We start from the raw sequence: 19613 nt of genomic DNA on the forward strand, positions 1-19613 counted from the left end.
GACAATGAAATTTCATTAGGTTTTTCTTATATATATTGCTGCGAATGTTTTTAATGTTTGTTCATTGATAAAAATGCTGAAACACCGCTTTATCGCTTTGTTTGTGATGCAAGACGCGCCTAGGTTTATCTCCATTGATCGAATCCAGGCGAGCCGATTCTACGTTGTACCAGACTGTTCTACTAACTTTACAAGCTTTATCTCGAAAGTTCACTGCCAGCTTTAAAAAGAGCATGGCCGAGAGCGGCCGGCATTCTGTTCGACGACCACCGAGCCCGTTTGTTGCTACGCCGCCACCGAGTGATTCAGTTCTTTGCGGGCGCAAGTCAGCCAAAATAAGGAGATTCGTTTCGAAGCCATTCTCGCTGTTTTCTGTTCGCCAGACTGCAGTCACCACTACATTACATCTGATGGAGGCGCTGACCTGCCACCCAGCTGTGCCCCTCACGACAGAACCTGGCGCACAGCCAACGCCCGTCGTGCTTCGCCAGATTAGTGAGCCACCGAATTTGTGAGCAGAACCACACGAAGATATAGAGGACTGGATAGACAAGTACGACCGTGTGGTAGCGCTGAACGCCTCGGACGACAGCGCTAAGCTGTGAAACGTCTATTTTGCATTGGACGGCCCTGCCAGAACGTGGGTTGAAAACCACAAATCTTCCCTCGCGACCTGGGCGACCTTCAAGAAGCAGCCACTGGATACGTTCACTAGCGTCGTAGGTAAGCAAAGAGCGGAGGTCCTCCTGCAGTCAAGAATTCAACGCTCAAACGAGACCGTGACTGCGTATGTCGAAGATACTGTTGCGGGAAAGAATATATTTACAGATATTTACAAATAGACAAGAACAGCTGCGAGCGGCACCGAGAACACAGTCCGAACTTCGTTGTCGTCTTCTACTCTTCCCACTCGTGCAATCGCTGTTTGTCGTCGTCGTCTACCCGCTTCAGGACCCCCGGCTGCTGAAACGCCGTCTCGGCGTTAGGGCTGCGGCGTATGAGCGTTGTGATAAGGTTTCAGGCGACAGACGTGGACGATGTCGGTGGTGGCGCCAGAGGACGATGGCGAGGTTTCAAGGGGAGCAATTTCATAGTTCACGTCGGTAACACGGCGCACGACACGGTAAGGGCCACGGTAGTGCGAAAGGAGCCTCGCGGAGAGACCGACGCTGCGAGAGGGCGTCCAGAGAAGGACGAGTGATCCTGGGGTAAATTCGACGGCCTGGTGACGGCGGTCGTAGGCTGACTTCTGGGAAACTTGAGAGGCTTGAAGCCTACTACGTGCTATTTGGCGCGCCAGCGTGGCCTGGGAGATGGCGTCCCGAGCGTAAGCAGTGGCGGGGGCTGAAGAAGGCGGCAAGAGTGTGTCCAAAGGCAAGGTGGGATGCCTACCAAACAAAAGGTAGAAAGGAGAATAGCCTGTTCTGTCATGAAGAGAAGAGTTATATGCAAATGTCACATAAGGCAAGGCTGCGTCCCAATCTCGGTGGTCTGGCGATACGTACATAGCTAACATGTCGGTGAGCGTGCGGTTGAACCTTTCCGTAAGCCCATTGGTTTGTGGGTGGTAAGCTGTCGCGAGCTGGTGCTGCGTGTCACACGAACGAAGAATGTCGTGAACTACTCTGGATAGAAAATAACGACCGCGGTCGGTGAGCAGTTGACGAGGGGCGCCGTGGTGAAGGATGACGTCTTGCAGTAGAAAATCGGCAACATCGGTAGCGCAGCTGGACGGCAAAGCACGCGTGATGGCGTACCGAGTCGTATAATCAGTTGCGACAGCGATCCACTTGTTGCCGAAGAGGGACGTCGGAAAAGGGCCAAGAAGGTCGAGTCCAACACGGTGAAAAGGTTCCGGAGGGATGTCGATGGGTTGCAGAAGACCGGCAGGCAAAGTGGAGGGCCTTTTCCGACGTTGACACAGGTCGCAAGCGGCCACGTAACGTTTGACGGAACGATAGAGACCAGGCCAAAAGAAGCGATGCCGCACCCGAGCGTACGTGCGGGACACGCCAAGGTGACCGGCTGTCGGCAGATCGTGCAGTTCTTCAAGGACAGAAGAGCGTAGACGTTGGGGTATCACGAGCAGGAGCGGAGGGCCATCGGAGCGTAGGTTTCGGCGATACAAAATGCCGTTCTGGAGCACGTAAAGGTTCAGAGACGAAGATCGGTTTGCAGAACGGATGCCATCAAAGACAGGACGTAAAGATGAGTCGTGGCGCTGTTCGTTGGCAATATCGGCAAGATCGGAGATAGCGAAGAGGCAGGGCAGGGTCTCAGCGTCCTCTAGGTCAGGTGGTTCTACAGGGTATCGGGATAAACAGTCAGCGTCCTGGTGATGGCGCCCTGACTTGTACACGACGGAGTTTGAGTATTCTTGGAGGCGCAATGCCCAGCGACCAAGGCGACCGGTGGGATCTTTTAGTGAAGACAGCCAACAGAGAGCGTGGTGATCAGTGACAACAGCGAATGAACGGCCGAACAGGTAGGGTCTGAATTTAGCCACTGCCCAGACAAGGGCAAGACACTCACGCTCAGTAATGGTGTAATTTTGCTCTGCGGCTGAAAGTAGGCGGCTGGCATAAGCGATGACTCGATCTTGACCCTGTTGACGTTGGGCTAGGACGGCGCCGATGCCATATCCGGAGGCGTCCGTGCGAACCTCTGTGGGAGACGACGGGTCAAAATGTGCTAAGATGGGCGGAGTGGTCAGCAAATGAACGAGGGTTGAAAATGAGTTCTCTTGAGCAGGGCCCCAAGTAAAGGGGGTGTCGTTCTTCAGAAGATCGGTGAGGGGACGAGCGATGCCGGCGAAATCTTTGATAAAACGGCGAAAATACGAGCACAAGCCGACAAAGCTGCGCACATCTTTCGACGACCTTGGAAGAGGAAAGTCCTTCACAGCTTGAATTTTGATGGGATCTGGGCGTACACCAGAAGCGTCAACGAGGTGTCCGAGAATAGTGAGTTGGCGACGACCGAACTTGCATTTCGATGAGTTCAGCTGAAGTCCGGCGTTACGAAATACTGTCAGAATATTGGAGAGGCGCTCGAGGTGCGTGGCAAAAGTAGGCGAGAAAACCACAACATCGTCTAGGTAACAGAGGCAAGTGGGCCATTTAAAGCCACGAAGAAGGGAGTCCATCATTCGTTCGAAGGTAGCCGGGGCGTTACAGAGGCCGAACGGCATGACTTTAAACTGGTATAAGCCATCAGGCGTCACGAAGGCGGTCTTCTCGCGGTCCTTTTCATCAACGGCAATTTGCCAGTACCCCGATCGAAGATCAATTGAAGAGAAATATTTGGCGCCGTGGAGGCAGTCTAATGCATCATCGATCCTTGGGAGTGGATATACGTCTTTTTTTGTGATGCGGTTGAGGTGCCGATAATCAACGCAGAAGCGCCAGCTGCCGTCCTTCTTTTTCACCAGGACGACTGGTGAAGCCCAAGGACTTGACGAGGGCTCGATGATGTCTTTTGCGAGCATCTTGTCCACCTCTTGATTTATGACGGTGCGTTCGGCGCTGGACACTCGGTACGGACGTCTGCGGAGAGGAGCGGAATCACCGGTGTTTATGTGATGCGTCACCACAGACGTGCGAGCCAAAACACGGCTATCAAAGTCGAAGATGTCGCGGAAAGATGATAAGAGGCACCTAAGATCGCGATCTTGCAGCGGCGGTAGGTCAGAAGCGATCATGTCGGCGTAGACGTCCGTTGGGTTCACTGTTGATGGGGCCGCAGGCAGCCGGCATTGCTGAGTGGAAGGTAAGCAGCTGTCCACCACTGATATCACACATTCGGCAGCAGGGCACAGCGTGGCGAGTGAGATGCCTTGCGGGAGCGGTTGGATGGATGAACCAAAGTTCAGGACCGGAGGGTACGCTCGGTTGGCCGACATTGTAAATACAGTGTGTGGAAGCGCAATGCTGCGCGTCAGGGCGACGTCAAGTTCCGGAGTGACTACGTAGTGACCATCAGGTACAGGGGGAACAGATGAGAAAGAAATGTAAGTTGAGGCTTGAGGCGGTAGACGGACAAAGTCGACAGCACAAAGACGGTGTATAACTGGGGACGGCGACTCAGCAGAAAGAGGAAGGTCAAGCTGAACACATTAGTGGCGCAGTCAATGAGGGCTGAATGCTCAGACAGGAAGTCGAGGCCAAGAATGACTTCATGAGGGCACTGGTCCAGAACAGAGAACAGAACGGATGTATGGCGGCCGGATATGGTCACACGGGCTGTGCATAGTCCAACAACATGAGGCGTTCCGCCGTCGGCAACGCGGAGAACGGCTTTGGGTGCAGGGGTCAGTACTTTTCGGAGGCGGCATCGTAGGGCTGAACTCATGACGGATACGTGCGCGCCTGTATCGATCAGGGCTCGCACAGGCACTCCATCGACATGAATGGCGAGCAAATTATGGTGTGCGCGAAGGGCTAATCGAGGATTTTGGGACTGGGGCTGTACTGCAGCATCACCTCCAGACACTGCAGCGTCTAGTTTTCCGCTTGCGAGCGTCCGTAGGGGCCAGGAGAGGAGCGACGGCGTTGGGGCGAACGGGACTGTCGACGCAGGGGGGACGGGGAGCGGCTGGAGCGGGGAATCTGGCCGTCGACTGGAGCACTGTGCTGGGCTGGAGGGGGCGTGTAGTGGCTGGGCTGTTCGTCGTCACGGTGGGAGCTGGGAGGACGGTATGTGCTGCGACGGGACCAATAACTTCGACACTGGCGGGAGATGTGGCCAATGCGGTGGCAATTGAAACAAATGGGCCTGTCGTCGGTTGTCCGCCAATCGTTAGGGTTTCGGCGACGTGGAGAGGAGTACGAAGGTCGTCCAGGAGCAATCGCAGTGATTTCGGGTGGTGGTGAAGACCGTACAGGGCTGACGGGCTGGAAACCAAGGTTTGCAAGCTCTTGGCGGACGACAGCTTGTACCAGAGAGATGGTAGGCAAGCGGTTGTCGCCATCATGTAGATGCAGGGCGGCAGGGGACATAGCTTCGAGCTCGCGTCGGATGATGCGGGTCACATTTTCTGGAGGTGCTGGAGTTTCCCGGTGTCGCAGGTCTTCACATGAAGAAGTCACAGCCGTGTTGGGGAGGCGTGTGTACGGCTGGCTAATACGCCTGCTTTTGGCTTCCTCGAAGCGTCGACATTCCTTAATAATTCCGTCGATGGTAGTGCAGTTCTTGTATACAAGCAAGTTGAAGGCATCGTCGGCGATTCCCTTCAACACGTGGCTGACTTTGTCAGACTCGGGCATGTTGGCGTCAACTTTGTGACAGAGGGCCAGCACATCTTGAATGTACGACACATAGGACTTCGTAGATGTTTGAGCTCGGGAGGCGAGGTCCTTCTTAGCGGCAAGCGTTCGGCCGAGCGGCCGTCCAAACAATTCGCGGAGTTTCTCTTTGCACACGTCCCAGCTGGTCAAATGGTCTTCGTGCGTCTCATACCAGACCCGGGCGGTGTCTTTTAGATAGAATATTACATTTGCGAGCATGAGGGTCGGATCCCAGCGGTTGTAGGTACTCACTCGCTCGTACATGCTGATCCAGTCGTCGACGTCAGTGTTGTCGGTACCAGAAAATGTCCCAGGGTCACGAGGGGGAGAAAGAACGAGTGATGTCATGGCCGGGGCTGAGGTTTGCTGGGCGGCGTCTTGGGTCATGATGAGTGAAGGCAACTGGCGACCGCTGCGGAGCTCCGTCGTCGGTAGACGTAGGGGAAATCCGCACCTCCACCAAATATGTTGCGGGAAAAAATATATTTACAGATATTTACAAATAGACAAGAACAGCTGCGAGCGGCACCGAGAACACAGTCCGAACTTCGTTGTCGTCTTCTACTCTTCCCACTCGTGCAATCGCTGTTTGTCGTCCTCGTCTACCCGCTTCAATACGAAACGCCTTTTCAGGCGCACCAGCCCTGATATAAATGAAGAAAAGAAGCTCCACTTTCTGATGCTTGGCGTGAAGGAGCAACTCGCCGGCCTGATCCGGGATCCTCCATCAACCATTGCCGAGTTTGTAGCTGAAGCTTGAACAATCAAAAATGCCCTTGATGCCCGGGCCCGTCACTACAACCGGCCACTTGAAGTGCTGACGGCAAGCTTTCATTGAAGATACCCAAGCAAGGGGAGATAACCTTCGAGATATAATACGCGAAATTGCTCGCGAAGAACTTCGCCGACTGTTGACGTCCCCAACAAAGCCGGAACAAGAGACTCAGGTGGCGTCACTCACGGACATTATCCGCGAAGAAGTACTTCATGCACTTGGCTCCTCTTCACCGGCGACGCCAGAGGAAGCTACAGCCAGGACCTACGCTGCAGCACTACGCAGTCCTCCGACTCGACGACACTATTCAAGCCCACTTCGACGGGCACCAGCTCTACAACTGCGACGGCCCCTAGCTCCCGCAAGCACACATTACGAGTGGCGCAACAACTTTAGAAAATGCGACGAGCCGCGGACTCCCGTCAACCAGCCACTGTGTTTCTATTGTGGCCACGCCAGGGACATACTTCGCCACTGCCCGTACAAACGCATCGGCCTGCGAGGTTTCGCCACCGACGCCCCACGCCCGCTCTCCGGCGAGGGACCAAGGGAAATTGACGACTACCTGCGTAGAGGGGAGTACCTGTCATCAGGCCGTCTTTCCCGCTCCCCGTCGCCGTCCACCGCACGCTTTGAATCACCGGGCCGCACCTACGCCACAGCTGTCCGAGGAAGGTCCCCTAGCCCTCGTAGGGGAAACTAAAAAAAACAATGTAGGGAGGTCAGGTTGCTTGCCGAAGAGACGATGAAGATCCTCCAGTGACCACGCCGTATGAAGGCGCCGCACCCATTACGCCGACGCCGCATACAACGACAACCTCGACCACGACGCGAACCACCTTCACAACTACGACGCCATCAAGAAAAGCTCCGAACACACGCCCGACCCACGATTCACATACCCGACGAAGCCGTGACCCGACGCTGAGGACAAACGTGCAACACACGAGCCAGCACATCCGACTTAGAAGTGGGTATTGACGGCCGGAAAAGCACCGCTCTAGTTGACACAGAAGCCGATTATTCGGTGATGAACGGACCATTAGCTGCGCAGCTGAGGAAAGTAGCGACCGCTTGGGACGGCCCGCAAATTCGCAACGCTGATGGCCACCTCATTACGCAATCAGGATGATGCACAGCGCGAGTGAATCTCAATGGATATACCTAACCCTTGACCTTCGTAGAGCAACAGCAATGTTCGAGCGAAGTGATCTTGGGCATGATCACCATCAGCCTGACTACACCCACTGCACGGCAAAGGCCTCTCCCATGTCTCTCCAATTAACCCTGTCCTTTGTCAGTTGCCGCCACTGTATCCCCGCAAACTTCTTAATCTCATCCGCCCACCTAACTTTCTGCCGTCCCCAGCTACGTTTGCTTTCTCTTGGAATCCGCTCCGTTACCCTTAAGAACCAGCGGTTATCTTGCCTTCGCATTACATGCCCTGCCCAAGCCCATTTCTTCCTCTTGATTTCAACTAAGATGTCATTAACCAACGCTTGTTCCCTCACCCACTCCGCCCTCTTCCGATCTCTTAACGTTACACCTTAACGAGTTAGCATTAAGAGGGAAGGTAGAGGAATTCAGAATGTCGCTGCAAAACAGATTTTCCGCTTTAACTGAAGAAGACGACCGTAGTGTTGAAAAATGAATGATAATCTTACAGCTATCGTTAGAGAGTGCGCCACAGAAGTAGGTGGTAGGATGGTTCGACAGGATACCAGCAAGCTATCTCAGGACACTAAAGATCTTCTTGGTGGGAACAGCCGAAATAATATAACGCAGACACAGAAAGAAACACATAGAACGTAGACGAAGCTGACCTTGACTCTTCTTTTAGCTTCCTTCAGTTCTTTCTTCTCGACCTTGCGGAAATTTTTGTTGATGGCTTCTAATGCTCTTGTGTTGTAGCTGCCTGAATCGAGCACTACAAAGCCGCCCTCTTTATCTGAAAGACATAACTTAAAGTTATTCTCCTTAAGCTCCTTTACAGTCTTTTCAAAACTATGCTTACAATGTCCGCGTTCCTTTTAACGGGCCAAGACGTCAACACCTTCAGCCACAACCCGGCTAAAGTCCTCTTCATTCGCTCTTGTTGCGACACGTCTGATAATGGCGAGCTTCTTTGCGGCGTGAAGTTTTGGGGGTAAGGCAAATTTTGGACCAAAATCCAGTACTTCTTTTGAAGGACGTGAAAGCTGCACAGCTCCTATTGTAACTACTGGGTTCTTGCTTGTCGTAGCATGCTTCTTCCGGCCTTGCATACATATTTTCAAACTCGGTAGGAACCAAACATTCCACATGTGCTCCGTGCTAAACCTAGCGTTGGCCAAATGAAAACGATGAGATTTTTCGTCACAACACCTCACCTTGAGGAAGCCGGTGAATAAGCGGATCTGTCGCCACAACTCAGCTCTGATGATCTTCATAACTCTCCTTGCGTGTCCTTCGGAGGGCGACAATTCTCCAAATAGTGGCTTCAAGTCTTCACAAAGTAAGTTCTTCTTGATGCAACGTGAATAGAAGCGGGCACGACATGTGAAGAAAGCGATGTGATGGCACAATTGTTGCGGATCCAAAAGATGCGGGTAACATAAAGAAAGGCTCAGACTGCTATACTACTTTTAGACTACTACTACAGAGTTAGAATTCTACTAGAGAGTGCTACTCTTTTAACTAAAGATCTGATTAAGAAACGTCAAAGCATGATGACGTCTAACTCCACAGACAGGACAGAACTAGCAGAGCTATCGAAGTTAATAAATAAGCGCAAGGTAGCCGACATAAGATAGTTTAACATGGAGAAAATCGAGCATGCTCTAAGGAACGGAGGTAGCCTAAAATCAGTGAGCAGAAAACTGGGCATAGGTAAAAATCAGATGTATGCGCTAAAAGACAAACAGAGCAATGTCGTCAGCAATATGGATAAGATAGTTGAATTGGCCGAAGAGTTCTACACAAATCTATACAGTAATATACGGAATGTAATAAAGTTACTGAGGGAGGCAGTCGAGCAGAGCAATGGGACATGGTGCCAGTAACGAAGGAGGAAGTAACGAAAGCCTTAGGAGCAATGCAAAGAGGGAAAGTAGCTGGCGAGGATCAGGTAACAGCAGATTTGATGAAGGACGGAGGAGAGATTGCGCTACAAAAACTAGCCACCCTGTATACGCAATGCCTTGTGACCTCGAGAGTGCCAGAAGCTTGGAAGAACGCTAACATTATCTTAATTCATAAGAAAGGAGACGTCAAGGACTTGAAGAATTACAGACCAATCAGCTTAATCTCCGTTGCCTACAAGGTATTTACTGGGGTAATCGCTAATATAATGAGGACATCCTTGGACTTTAGTCAACCAAATGATCAGGCAGGCTTTTGTAAAGGACACTCGACAATAGATCACATTCACGCTATCAAGCAGGTGATAGAGAAATGCGCAGAATATAACCAACCCCATTATATAGCATTCATTGGTTACGAGAAAGCATTTGACTCAGTGCAAACATCAGCTGTCATGCAGGCATTGCGGAATCAGGGTGTAGAAGAGTGTTATGTCAAAATATTGGAAGATATATATATAACGACTGCACAGCTACTATAGTTCTCCACAAAGTCACCAATAAAATTCCAATGCGGAAAGGTGTCAGGCAGGGAGACACGATCTCGCCAATGCTCTTCACTGCCTGCTTACAGGAGGTATTCCGGGGACTGGAATGGGAACAGTTGGGGATAAGAGTTAATGGAGAATACCTGAGTAATTTGCGATTCGCCGATGACTTCGCCTTGCTAAGCCGCTGAGGACAAGAACTGCAAAGCATGATCAATCAGTTAGACAGGCAGAGCAGAACGGTGGGGCTAAGAATTAACATGCAGAAAACCAAAGTAATGTTCAATAGCCTAGCAAGGGAACCGCAGTTCGCAATTCGTAGCGAGGTGCTGGAAGTAGTAAGAGAATATGTCTACTTAGGGCAGGTAGTGACCGCAGATCCTGATCATGAGATGGAAATAACTAGAAGAATAAGAATGGGGTGGAGCGCGTATGGCAGGTTCTCCCAAATCATGAATTGTAGCTTACCAATATCCCTGAAGAGAAAAGTATACAACAGCTGTATCCTACCGGTACTCACCTATGGGGCAGAAACGTGGAGGCTAACAAAGAGGGTTCCCCTTAAGTTAAGAACAACGGCGCGAGCTATGGAAATGAAAATTATCTTGGGCATGGCTTTCCTTAATAAGCATCAGGCGATCATCGACCTGCGATCCAAGATGATCTCACTATCCACGGACGAGGCCACCCGTGGATAAGAACTCCGGAACATCACGTTGCTCTTACTGTCCTGGAGGAACAAGTCAATGTCCAACTCCGCCCAAGCGTCATTATCTCCGTAGGTGCCACGGAAGCGAATAACACTGAAGCCATTATCGAGGGGAACATGCAGTTGCGTCTCGACCGATAAATCGGCACCGCAAGAGGCATCGCAAATTCGCGGAAAGGACAAGCAGAAGTACTGCTGACAAACTTCAGCGAAGAATACAATCACGTTAACAGAGGAACGACGATTGCATTCCTCGGAAAAATATCCGACGTACGAGACCTTCGCCCTCTCCGACCCATCCGCAGAAGATTCGCCTTACCAAGAGAACTCGCCCACGTTCGACATAAACCCAGCCCTGCCCAGAAAGAGACAAGACCAAATCCGCCATCTCAATCGGAGCTACAGCAAGTGCTTCTCGTAATCGCCGAAGTTCCGACAAACGCCGATTGAAAAGCCTCGCATTATAACCGACCAGCATGCCCGACCACTCCGCCAAAGCCTCTACCGAGTGTCGGCGCGAAAACGACAAGCAATCCGGGACCAAGTGGAAGAAATGCTGCGCGACAACGTTATTCAGCTTTCAAAGATCCCCTGGGACGCACCTGTTGTTCTAGTGAGAAAGAAAGACGGTGCACTTCGATTCTGCGTTGAATACCGGCGCTTGAACATCACAGAGAAGGACGACTACCGCCTCCCCTGCATCGCCGACACACTGGACCGCCTCTGCAACGCCAAGTATTTCTCACTGACCGACCTCAAGTGCTGCTACTGGTAAATTGAGGTCGATGAAAGAGATCGCAAGAAGACCGCATTCATCACTTCAGATCGGCTCTTCTGATATCACATTGTCTCTGTTCCGCACCAGCGACATTTCAGCGACTAATGGATACAGTGTTGGCAGGCCTGATGTGGCAGATTTGTCTGGTATATTTAGATGACGTTGTTGTCTTCCCCTCGAACTTTGAGGAGCACCTAGAAAGGCTTCTAACAGTACTAGACGCAATCAAATCGTCCGGACTAAATTTGAAACCACAGAAGTACCACTTCGCCTACGAAGAGCTGCTGTTTCTCGGCGACATCGTTAGCAAGGAGAGAGTACTGCCAGACCCACAGAAAACATCTGCTATCGCAATGTTTCCGCCACCGTCCGATAAGAAAGCTGTGTGCGTATTCCTGCATTAAGGCCAAACCAGCCACCGGAGGACACCTGCATACCATCCGCAGACCAACGGACTGACCGAGCGCGTGACAAAACCATCGCCGATATGCTCGCCATGTATGTCGGTGCCGAATATAAGACCCGCGACGTTTTCCTGCCTTACATCGTCTTTGCATACAACACCGCGTTGCAGGAGACCACACAGATGACGCCTTTTAGTCTCCTCCATGGCCGGGAGGCCACCACCACGCTACACGTCATGGTGGCCAATGTTGCCGAAAAAGATAACGTCGACGTCGCCGCCTACCTTCAACGCGCAGAAGAAGCCCGAAGATTTGCCAGATTTCGGATCGAGAACCAGCAGCGCCCCGACGCCGGACACTACAACCTACGAAGACGCAAAAAAGAATACAAGCCAGGAGTCCGCGTCTGGGTTTAGACGCCCATTCGCCGCCACGGATTGAGTGAAAAACTATTGCAACACTATTTCGGCCCGTACAAGGTTCTTCGTCGGCTAGGTGAACTGGACTATGAAGTCGTCCCTGAAGAAATGGTTGCGTCCCAGCGACGCCGCGTACGACGATAAGTTGTCCATGTCGTCCGGATAAAGCCTTATTATGTGCGCTAAAGGACGTTGTGTTTACACTCTTGGTGTTTGTTTTCGCGCATTCCGTTTTAGCTTTTTGTGGCCGCATTATGTACTAAACATCGGGTCGATGCCCCTTTGAGAGGGGAGTAAAGCCGCGAATGTTGGTAGTGTTTGTTCATTCTTCAAAGCTCCCGGAACACCGCTTGATCGCTTTGTTTGTGATGCAAGACACGCCTAGACTTATCTCGATTTATCGCATCCAGGCGAATACAATTCTACGTAGTGCCAAACTATTCTAGTAACTTTCCAAGCTTTATCCCGAAAGTTCGCTATCAGCTTTAAAAAGAGCATGGCCGAGAGCGACCGGCATTCTGTTCGACGACGGCTGATCAGGCTTGTTTCTACGCCGCCGCCGAGTGATTCAATGTTTTGCGGGCGCAAGCCGGCTCAAATAAACAGTTTCGTTTGGAAACCATTCTTGTGGTTTTCCTGTTCGCCGGACTGAAGCCACCACCAAGTGGCAATATACATTTATACAAGGTGTTTCATGGAAGACTATGTAATTTTCGAAAAATAGCTTTTCGGGTCAAAATATGGGTTTTTCAGCATAGCGTTACCAGTGTTGGCGGGCACCAGAAAATTAGTCAATCGTCTTGAGTAGTACGCTGTTTAACTAAGTTTTATTAATAAACCTTTCAACTACGAGAGCTAGCCGTCTAGCTGCAATTAAGAGATTTGTAGCAGTTAGATGGATTGGGGGAGTCGCTTTGCCTGTATGCTTTCAAATACGCATGTATTTTCGCACGATGCCACCATATTTTCTTGAACGAAAGCGGTGAGGGTAATCGTGTTTTGTAAATACCAAAAATTGATATGGCTACTACTAACGACTGGGTACAAATCTTAATTGCAACCAGTTTCTCAGCTGCGTTAGTTAAAAGTTAATTATAAGAAGTTAGTTAACCAGTTTACTAAATACAAGGCACCAGCTTTCTGGTATTTGCTAAAACTAGTAAAACTATGACGCAGAAATCTTATTTCTGAAAACTTCTTTGTCTTCCCAGAAACACCTGGTGTATATAAATACTAGTCCCTTCCCTGAAGAACACAGAAGTGAATTAATTGATTGTGTAACATGAAGGTTCAATGAGCCACGTAACAAACCTGTGGAAAACGCTATGCATGCATACACAGACGCCTCTCTAAAACGGCCAAAAAATCCCACAGATTGAAACAATGCTTACTCAATTTTAAGAACATTAAAAGATGAAACACTAGTGAATTAAAACTCGAACAGGATTCTAAAGGTATGTTAACAGTCCACATCGATGTAGGGATCAAGCTTTGAGCTGATTTTAGTAGACATGCATAAGCACAGGAATACTTAAGTGACCTTGCTGGTTTGGTATTTGGCGTGCCATCCTGACACTTGTCTCTGATATCAGGCAGCCTGCTTTATGTTACTTGTCTGCATCACCAGCAGGAAGAGGTAGCGTCCTATGGATGAGATATGTGCATCAACAGCACCAACAGGTAGCCACCTCCATGGCGGAATGCAGCGGCAAGAGAACTGCATAAGAAACGATTCCAGGTATACAGCTATAGTAACTTCTTTTAGAAAATAAAGAGGTAAATATGCTCTACAACGCAGCACCCTGATTCAGTTTGATAAGGTTGCCGAATAACAGCATAAGCAGCAGTCACAAGGCTAGAACCTAATATAACGCTTCTTTGAACAAGAAAAAGCTATAACATGCTCTTGTGTTCAATTCTGCTGCCATATTCGAAGGCCGACTGATATTTACATTAACTGACATTACCATGTTGTGTGAAATACGGCTACCAAGAGGAGATATTCATGTGAACGTAACATGCAGGCCATCAGATATGAAAATTATTTCCCGCGTTTTTTGACTGGTCTGTACAAAAATTCAGGCAGCTTTTGTTCTAAAAAGCAGTAGCATAAACACACTGCAATATGACTTGAGCACGTTTCTTTCTCTTAAAGCAGCTAGGGGAAAGTAACTTAACTTCTCTTCCTGTTCATTTTATTTACCTGCATGTAGATAATATAGCACCATTTGGAGCTATATGAGCTGTTGGGGCAAAATGTGTGAACAAGACTATACAGGCGAGCAACTTTGTCGGGCAACCAGAGTTGCACTCTCTAAAGCAAATGAATCACCATATTAAGGCACACACTGCGTCAGAAACAATGCTTGCGAGTAAAGCCGCATAAATATACTAGCGATAAAAGCCTCAGCAACGTGCCCGTAAGGGAGCAGCTGAACACGTAGTTTTTTGTTCGTCCCGCAGCGCATCTCTCCAGCACTGAGGCCTGCCCATATTTATTTAAGTTAAGAATTCAAGGAACACAAGTAAACAAGTGTACCAATGAAGATAAAAGTGAGTACTCAGGTTATTCTTAAGGCAATTACCTGTCACCAACTGCAACATTAAATGCGCCGTGAAAGTAACTGAAGTGATTTGCACAGCATATTGCAAACCTTGATGGCTCGGCAGAGAGGCAAAATCAAATGCGTCGGTTCAAGTAAAGCAAGAAGTCTGGTTAAGGTCACGACAATATTTATTGACGTAGGCTCAGCTTGTGTAATGCAACCAGCAACTGAATGTCGGAATCAATAAAAACAGGAATGAATAAATATTCGAATGGTTCCAAATGAATTTCAACTGTACAGTAAGTCAATTGCAAGTGACAAAGGTAGTGTAAAAGAAAAATTACCTCAGCAATGCTCATGACATATCGAATAAACGATTTTCTTCTGTAAAGCTTCAATAATAAGCTTTACAGGGATTCCTGTAATGCAAGGATAATCTGGTAAGATAGGAGTTATAGATGCTAGCCGTAAATGTGCTTCTAAGACAGAGTGCTCCACTTGAACGCTAATATTAAAATATGTATTGCCCATTCGGCTATGTCTGCCATAGAGTTATTACACCAATGGTTCACTTCGAACATGCCATACCTTGTAAGAGGCAGGTACTAGTGACGTAAACCAATAAAACTTAATTGCTGCTTTTATGCAACTATATTATTGTCAGGAAGCGCATATTCGTTTTATTTGATATGTACTGCGGCCAAGGTTCCGAAGCATGAGATGCATAGGTGAAAAAACTAAAAAGCATTACACAATATAACAGAATGCACTTGACTAGAGCAGTGCTTTCATGACAGCCGCTACATATATTTCCTTTTTTCTGCTGCCACTCTTTCAAAAGATGAAAAATAAACAAATGAAAGGTAGGGATCTTTGGACCACAATACTTTTGTGCCATCCTTTTACAGGTGGCATGCATGATATCCAGTATTAGTGGCTCATAGGCTGCACCAGCAGGTCTTGGTGCCATTTCTCAGGTAAAGGTAGCATTGGCTCGATGATGGATGAAAGCTGGTGCAATAGCACCGTGATGATACCACTGGAGCAGCTGTACAGAGCTTGACAGCGGGCGCATTTGAAAAAAAGGCTACATTAGAGCCATGCTTTCGTAAGCATCATCACAGAAGCCACATCCCATTACAACATAGAGCTGTTCAGCCCAATCTAATCGTAAATGGATGCTAATGATTAACTACCCATGGCTCGAACAGTTCGATTAAAAATGGTTTACAAAGTCAGTCATACTTTCTTTAGGGCAATTATTCGCGAATTACGTTATACTTTTATCGCTTGAGACAAAAAATTGGGGAATGACTTAAGTGTACTGAATGCAATTCAAATAAAATGAGAACAAAACTTCCATTATGTTATTATCTCAGCTGCACTGCAATGGAATGGTTCTGCTATTTTTAATCGCCGTTTCGTTGACCACATGTACTAAGTACCACAGCACTTGATGTGAGTTTGGCGTAGAACGGGCAATTCTGCATATCCAGTGAGCACTGAGGCAGCAGAATCAAAAGACGCACGCCGCTACAAGCATTTTTCGTCCTAATGGTGTACTTTTCACGGGCTGCTCCTTTTCAGTCGGAATAACAAACCAAGACGCACCCCATAGTTCTCAGCGCGCAACGAAATTCTATCACATAACGATCACATATCACATTCTATCACATAAGCGAGCGCGTCAGAACACCTTCTGTATGCAAACGATCGCGTGGTGGTCGCATTTTGCAGCTCATTGCGCGTCACGGATCCCCTGAGAACACTCGGGCCGAAAGAATGGACCAGGTGACAGGTGTACCCACACACACGCACATTTAATACACTCTACGCGACACAAACACCAGCTCACAAAACTAACAAAACTAACACAAAACCCAATGCACACGGCCCGGGAACATCCAGTCTACTATCGTTCGGCGTTCGTGTTCACTGTTCGGTGCTGATGAAGCGTTGCCTGGGCCCAGTCAGTGGGATCTAGGTAACCGGCGTCGAAGTGGCGTCCTGAGTATTCAGGCTGGCGTCGCTGGCGGCGTCGTTGGCGGCGTCGCACGAACCCCCGGCCCAGGAGCCCGTGGAGGCGATGCTGGCGATGTTGGCGTGGATAACAGGGCTTGAGGCACCCCTGGCCGTAGGAGGTGGTTGCAACAGCCGTTGAATCCGCGGAACGGGCTCAGAAATGGCAGAAAGTCTACGGTGCGACGCCGTAGAACTCGAGATTACCGTGAAGTAGCCGGCGTTGCTCTCTTCGAGTTGAGGAGTTTTTTCGTTTCGAAACCTCCGTTTCTCTGTTCTCACCGCCCCTCCCCTTCCCCCTCGGACTGTTGTGGCGACTGAGAGAAGGATAAAAAGGAAATTGCACGGGCTTGCCAACTGGCTCCAGCCGAACCGCCGCCGCTGCCACGTGCAGATAGAGGAAAGTTAAAAGATGAGAGGAAAAAGAAAAGACTTACGTCGCAGACACAAACGCGCCTGCCTAAGCGGACGCTGGCTGAAAAACAAAAAACAGATAAGCGGCCGTAGCCGCGCTTCGTGAACACCTCCCCTTTGGCTACACTATCCCTCGTTCTTTTATAACCTTGGCTTTGGTGTACGTCATCCTTATCGTACTGGCCATCATCTTCTCCCACCTCACCGAATACTTCTTTATCTTCTCTATTCTTGGGTTAATACAAGTCATGCTTATGGTCATCCTCGTAGCCTTTTCCAAACTTCTTTAGTTCCTACGTCTATTTCAAACTTTCTACTATAGGTAACACTGCTAACAAGACGTAAAGACCAAACATAAATTCATTGCCAGCCCTCATTCATCACTCCGACACATCGCAGAAGTCATTTTCCAGTTCTGCACTTACATTCGTTAGAAATCACGGCAAGCCGTTTTCGCTATCGGCATAGGGCGCCGACCTCTCCGGCGTGACTTTAGGTACAGTGTGTGCCAGCAGTTTTCGAGAACTTCATGCGCGCAAGAACGTCTTCCTTAGCGCAGGAGCCATCTGTCGCTTTCCGAATTCAGTCACGCAACCGCAACACTAACGGGGCCGTACACACAAGCAACCGTCGGAACTCGTTTACAATGAGCCGTTTCAGCGTGCTAAAAAAGGTAGTGTAGCGCGCGGCGAATATTATGCATGAGGCGCCCAATCCGCCACCATCGACAGGAAACGGGGCGCCAATGTCGCCTAACGTTAAATGGTCTAAAAAATAATTGGTAAAGATCTTTTTGCCGCATAATTGCTGCATTAAAGGACGAAATGTTTTGTTTCAATTTCGTAGTCAGCAAGGCGACAATGACTTAGCTGAAAAGGTGCGACTACTCACAACCATCTGTTTCTGGCGGCGCTGCGAAAGAAAGCTTTGGAAAGCGGGCAGTTACAAGCCACGCAGCTGGGGTCATGCAGAGCGCCACGGCCGCTGCACCGTTCCACTTTCTACCGAGTTCGGAGGCTATAGCCAAGCCCCTCGTAACTGCATCGCAGAATCAGAAATGATGATGACGTTGGCGAACGCTACGGTTTCGGTTGTTATTTTCGCACATTGTGTGGTTTTGTGTAATCTGCACAGCTTACCCCATGTCACTTATTGCACGTGCGTGTACCTTGGGAACGCGAGCGTTCGCACGCCGCAACAAAGTGACATGCGAAATTTGCAAGCCCGCGCTGCACCATCGCCTCTCTTTTCAGTGCATTTTAATCCAACCATTAGACACCTTGCACGCTCTTTGCGCGAGTGATTCCTGCTGGCAGTCTCGCTACCGTAGTATTTTGTGTGCTACATTGATGTTTGCCTCTGCCTTTCGCTGTCCTCTGCTCTGCCTCACGTCGACGTTTTCCCTCGCTACAGCTTCGTACCGTGTTTTGCGTGGAAGGGGATGCAACTGGAGATGCGGAAGAGGCACTGCGCTGGTGCTTTAGCGGTGCTCATAGCGGGGGTTGCTCACAACCTAGCTTTTTCTATACTGGAACCTCCTCTGTTGCTCAGTTATAGTGAAAAGTGTAACAACTGAAGAATGAGGGCTTAAAATGCTCTAATTGCCATGCAGCGCCCTCCTGCAAAACCTCTGTTATCCATGTTCAGTACAGAGGGCCGCTGTTACCAGTTATCTCTCTACTCGGCTTTGTAGAATCGGCCTCAGAAAATCAACTACACCCATCCGTAAGTTATAAGAAAACACTTTAACCAACCTCGATTCTATTACCCGCGTCCCTGCTCCACTCTTGTGCTTCTTTCCCGATGTATATTCGTATTATGGTGGCAGCGACCCCCCCCCCCCCCCAAATTAACAAAAATAAAAATTAATATTGCCTTCTACGGCCGCTCAGGAACGAAGCGACTTGAGTTTACGAAGCTGTAAGCCTGCACACGTTGCTCAGAATTACCTCAGAGCGCGAAGCGGTAGAGCCGTTTGCGGGCAGGGTTTTCAGTGCCGTGCGATCAGCCGTTTCTGGTCGCTAGGGGAGGAAGGTATCGAGGGAGTTTAAATTAGGCACTCCCACGTGGAGTGGCACCAAGCGGACTAGGCGTTTACACATATCGGGAAGTGCGAAGGGTAGTGTGAGGGGAAGAGAGTGTGCTTGTGGGGTAGGTTCCAAAAGGAGTTCTCCTGAAGCTAGAGGTATATTTTGGGCGCCTTTTGAATGGGCGAGAACGTGTCATTAAATAGCGTATAAGCACATCGACGGGCTGCTCAACTTCAATTGTTTTTCCAGCTCGCAACAACAATCTCTGAAATCCCAGAGCGAAGCGCTATTAACACTGGAGAGTTTTTGTGCCCTCGTAGTCTAAATTAATGCAACTACGACTGCATGTTAAAATACGACCCATCAAGAATTGCATCAGTAGCAACACCGACGTATTACCGAACTGGCAGAGCGGTTGTACAGCTATGCTAAAACTCTCTGTTAGTTTTGAAATGTTACATCTGTTTAATTACTGCCTCAGTATAGAATTTAAGGCCGAATACACGGCAGAAAGCACTGTGTTCGTGTAGAATGAGCCATCACGCAAAGTAATTTGCTATAGCGAACTCATCATGTTGCATAAGTAGCACAATATAACGCTAACTCCTAATTTTGCATAGAAAGTAA

The 19613-nt window shown here is 49.2% G+C and overlaps 1 protein-coding gene across 2 annotated transcripts in view; it reads right to left on the minus strand.

Annotated features, from left to right (window-relative positions):
- Window positions 1-19613, minus strand: part of LOC149361326 (uncharacterized) — a 74370-nt gene that overhangs the window by 22444 nt on the left and 32313 nt on the right. Inside the window, exon 2 of one of the 2 annotated variants that reach the window (XR_016288390.1) lies at window positions 13518-13694. Coding sequence is in view for 1 of the 2 variants with exons in the window: in XM_089569497.1 (XP_089425623.1) it covers window positions 13622-13694 (73 nt within the window). In the remaining variant the exon portion in view is untranslated. Of the gene's footprint in view, window positions 1-13075; window positions 13695-19613 lie in introns of those variants that run through there. The other variant, XM_089569497.1, reaches the window with a different exon arrangement.

The sequence above is a fragment of the Amblyomma mixtum genome, chromosome 2 (genome assembly GCF_055824585.1).
Source record: "Amblyomma mixtum isolate Tamu chromosome 2, ASM5582458v1, whole genome shotgun sequence".
Lineage (NCBI taxonomy): Eukaryota > Metazoa > Arthropoda > Arachnida > Ixodida > Ixodidae > Amblyomma > Amblyomma mixtum.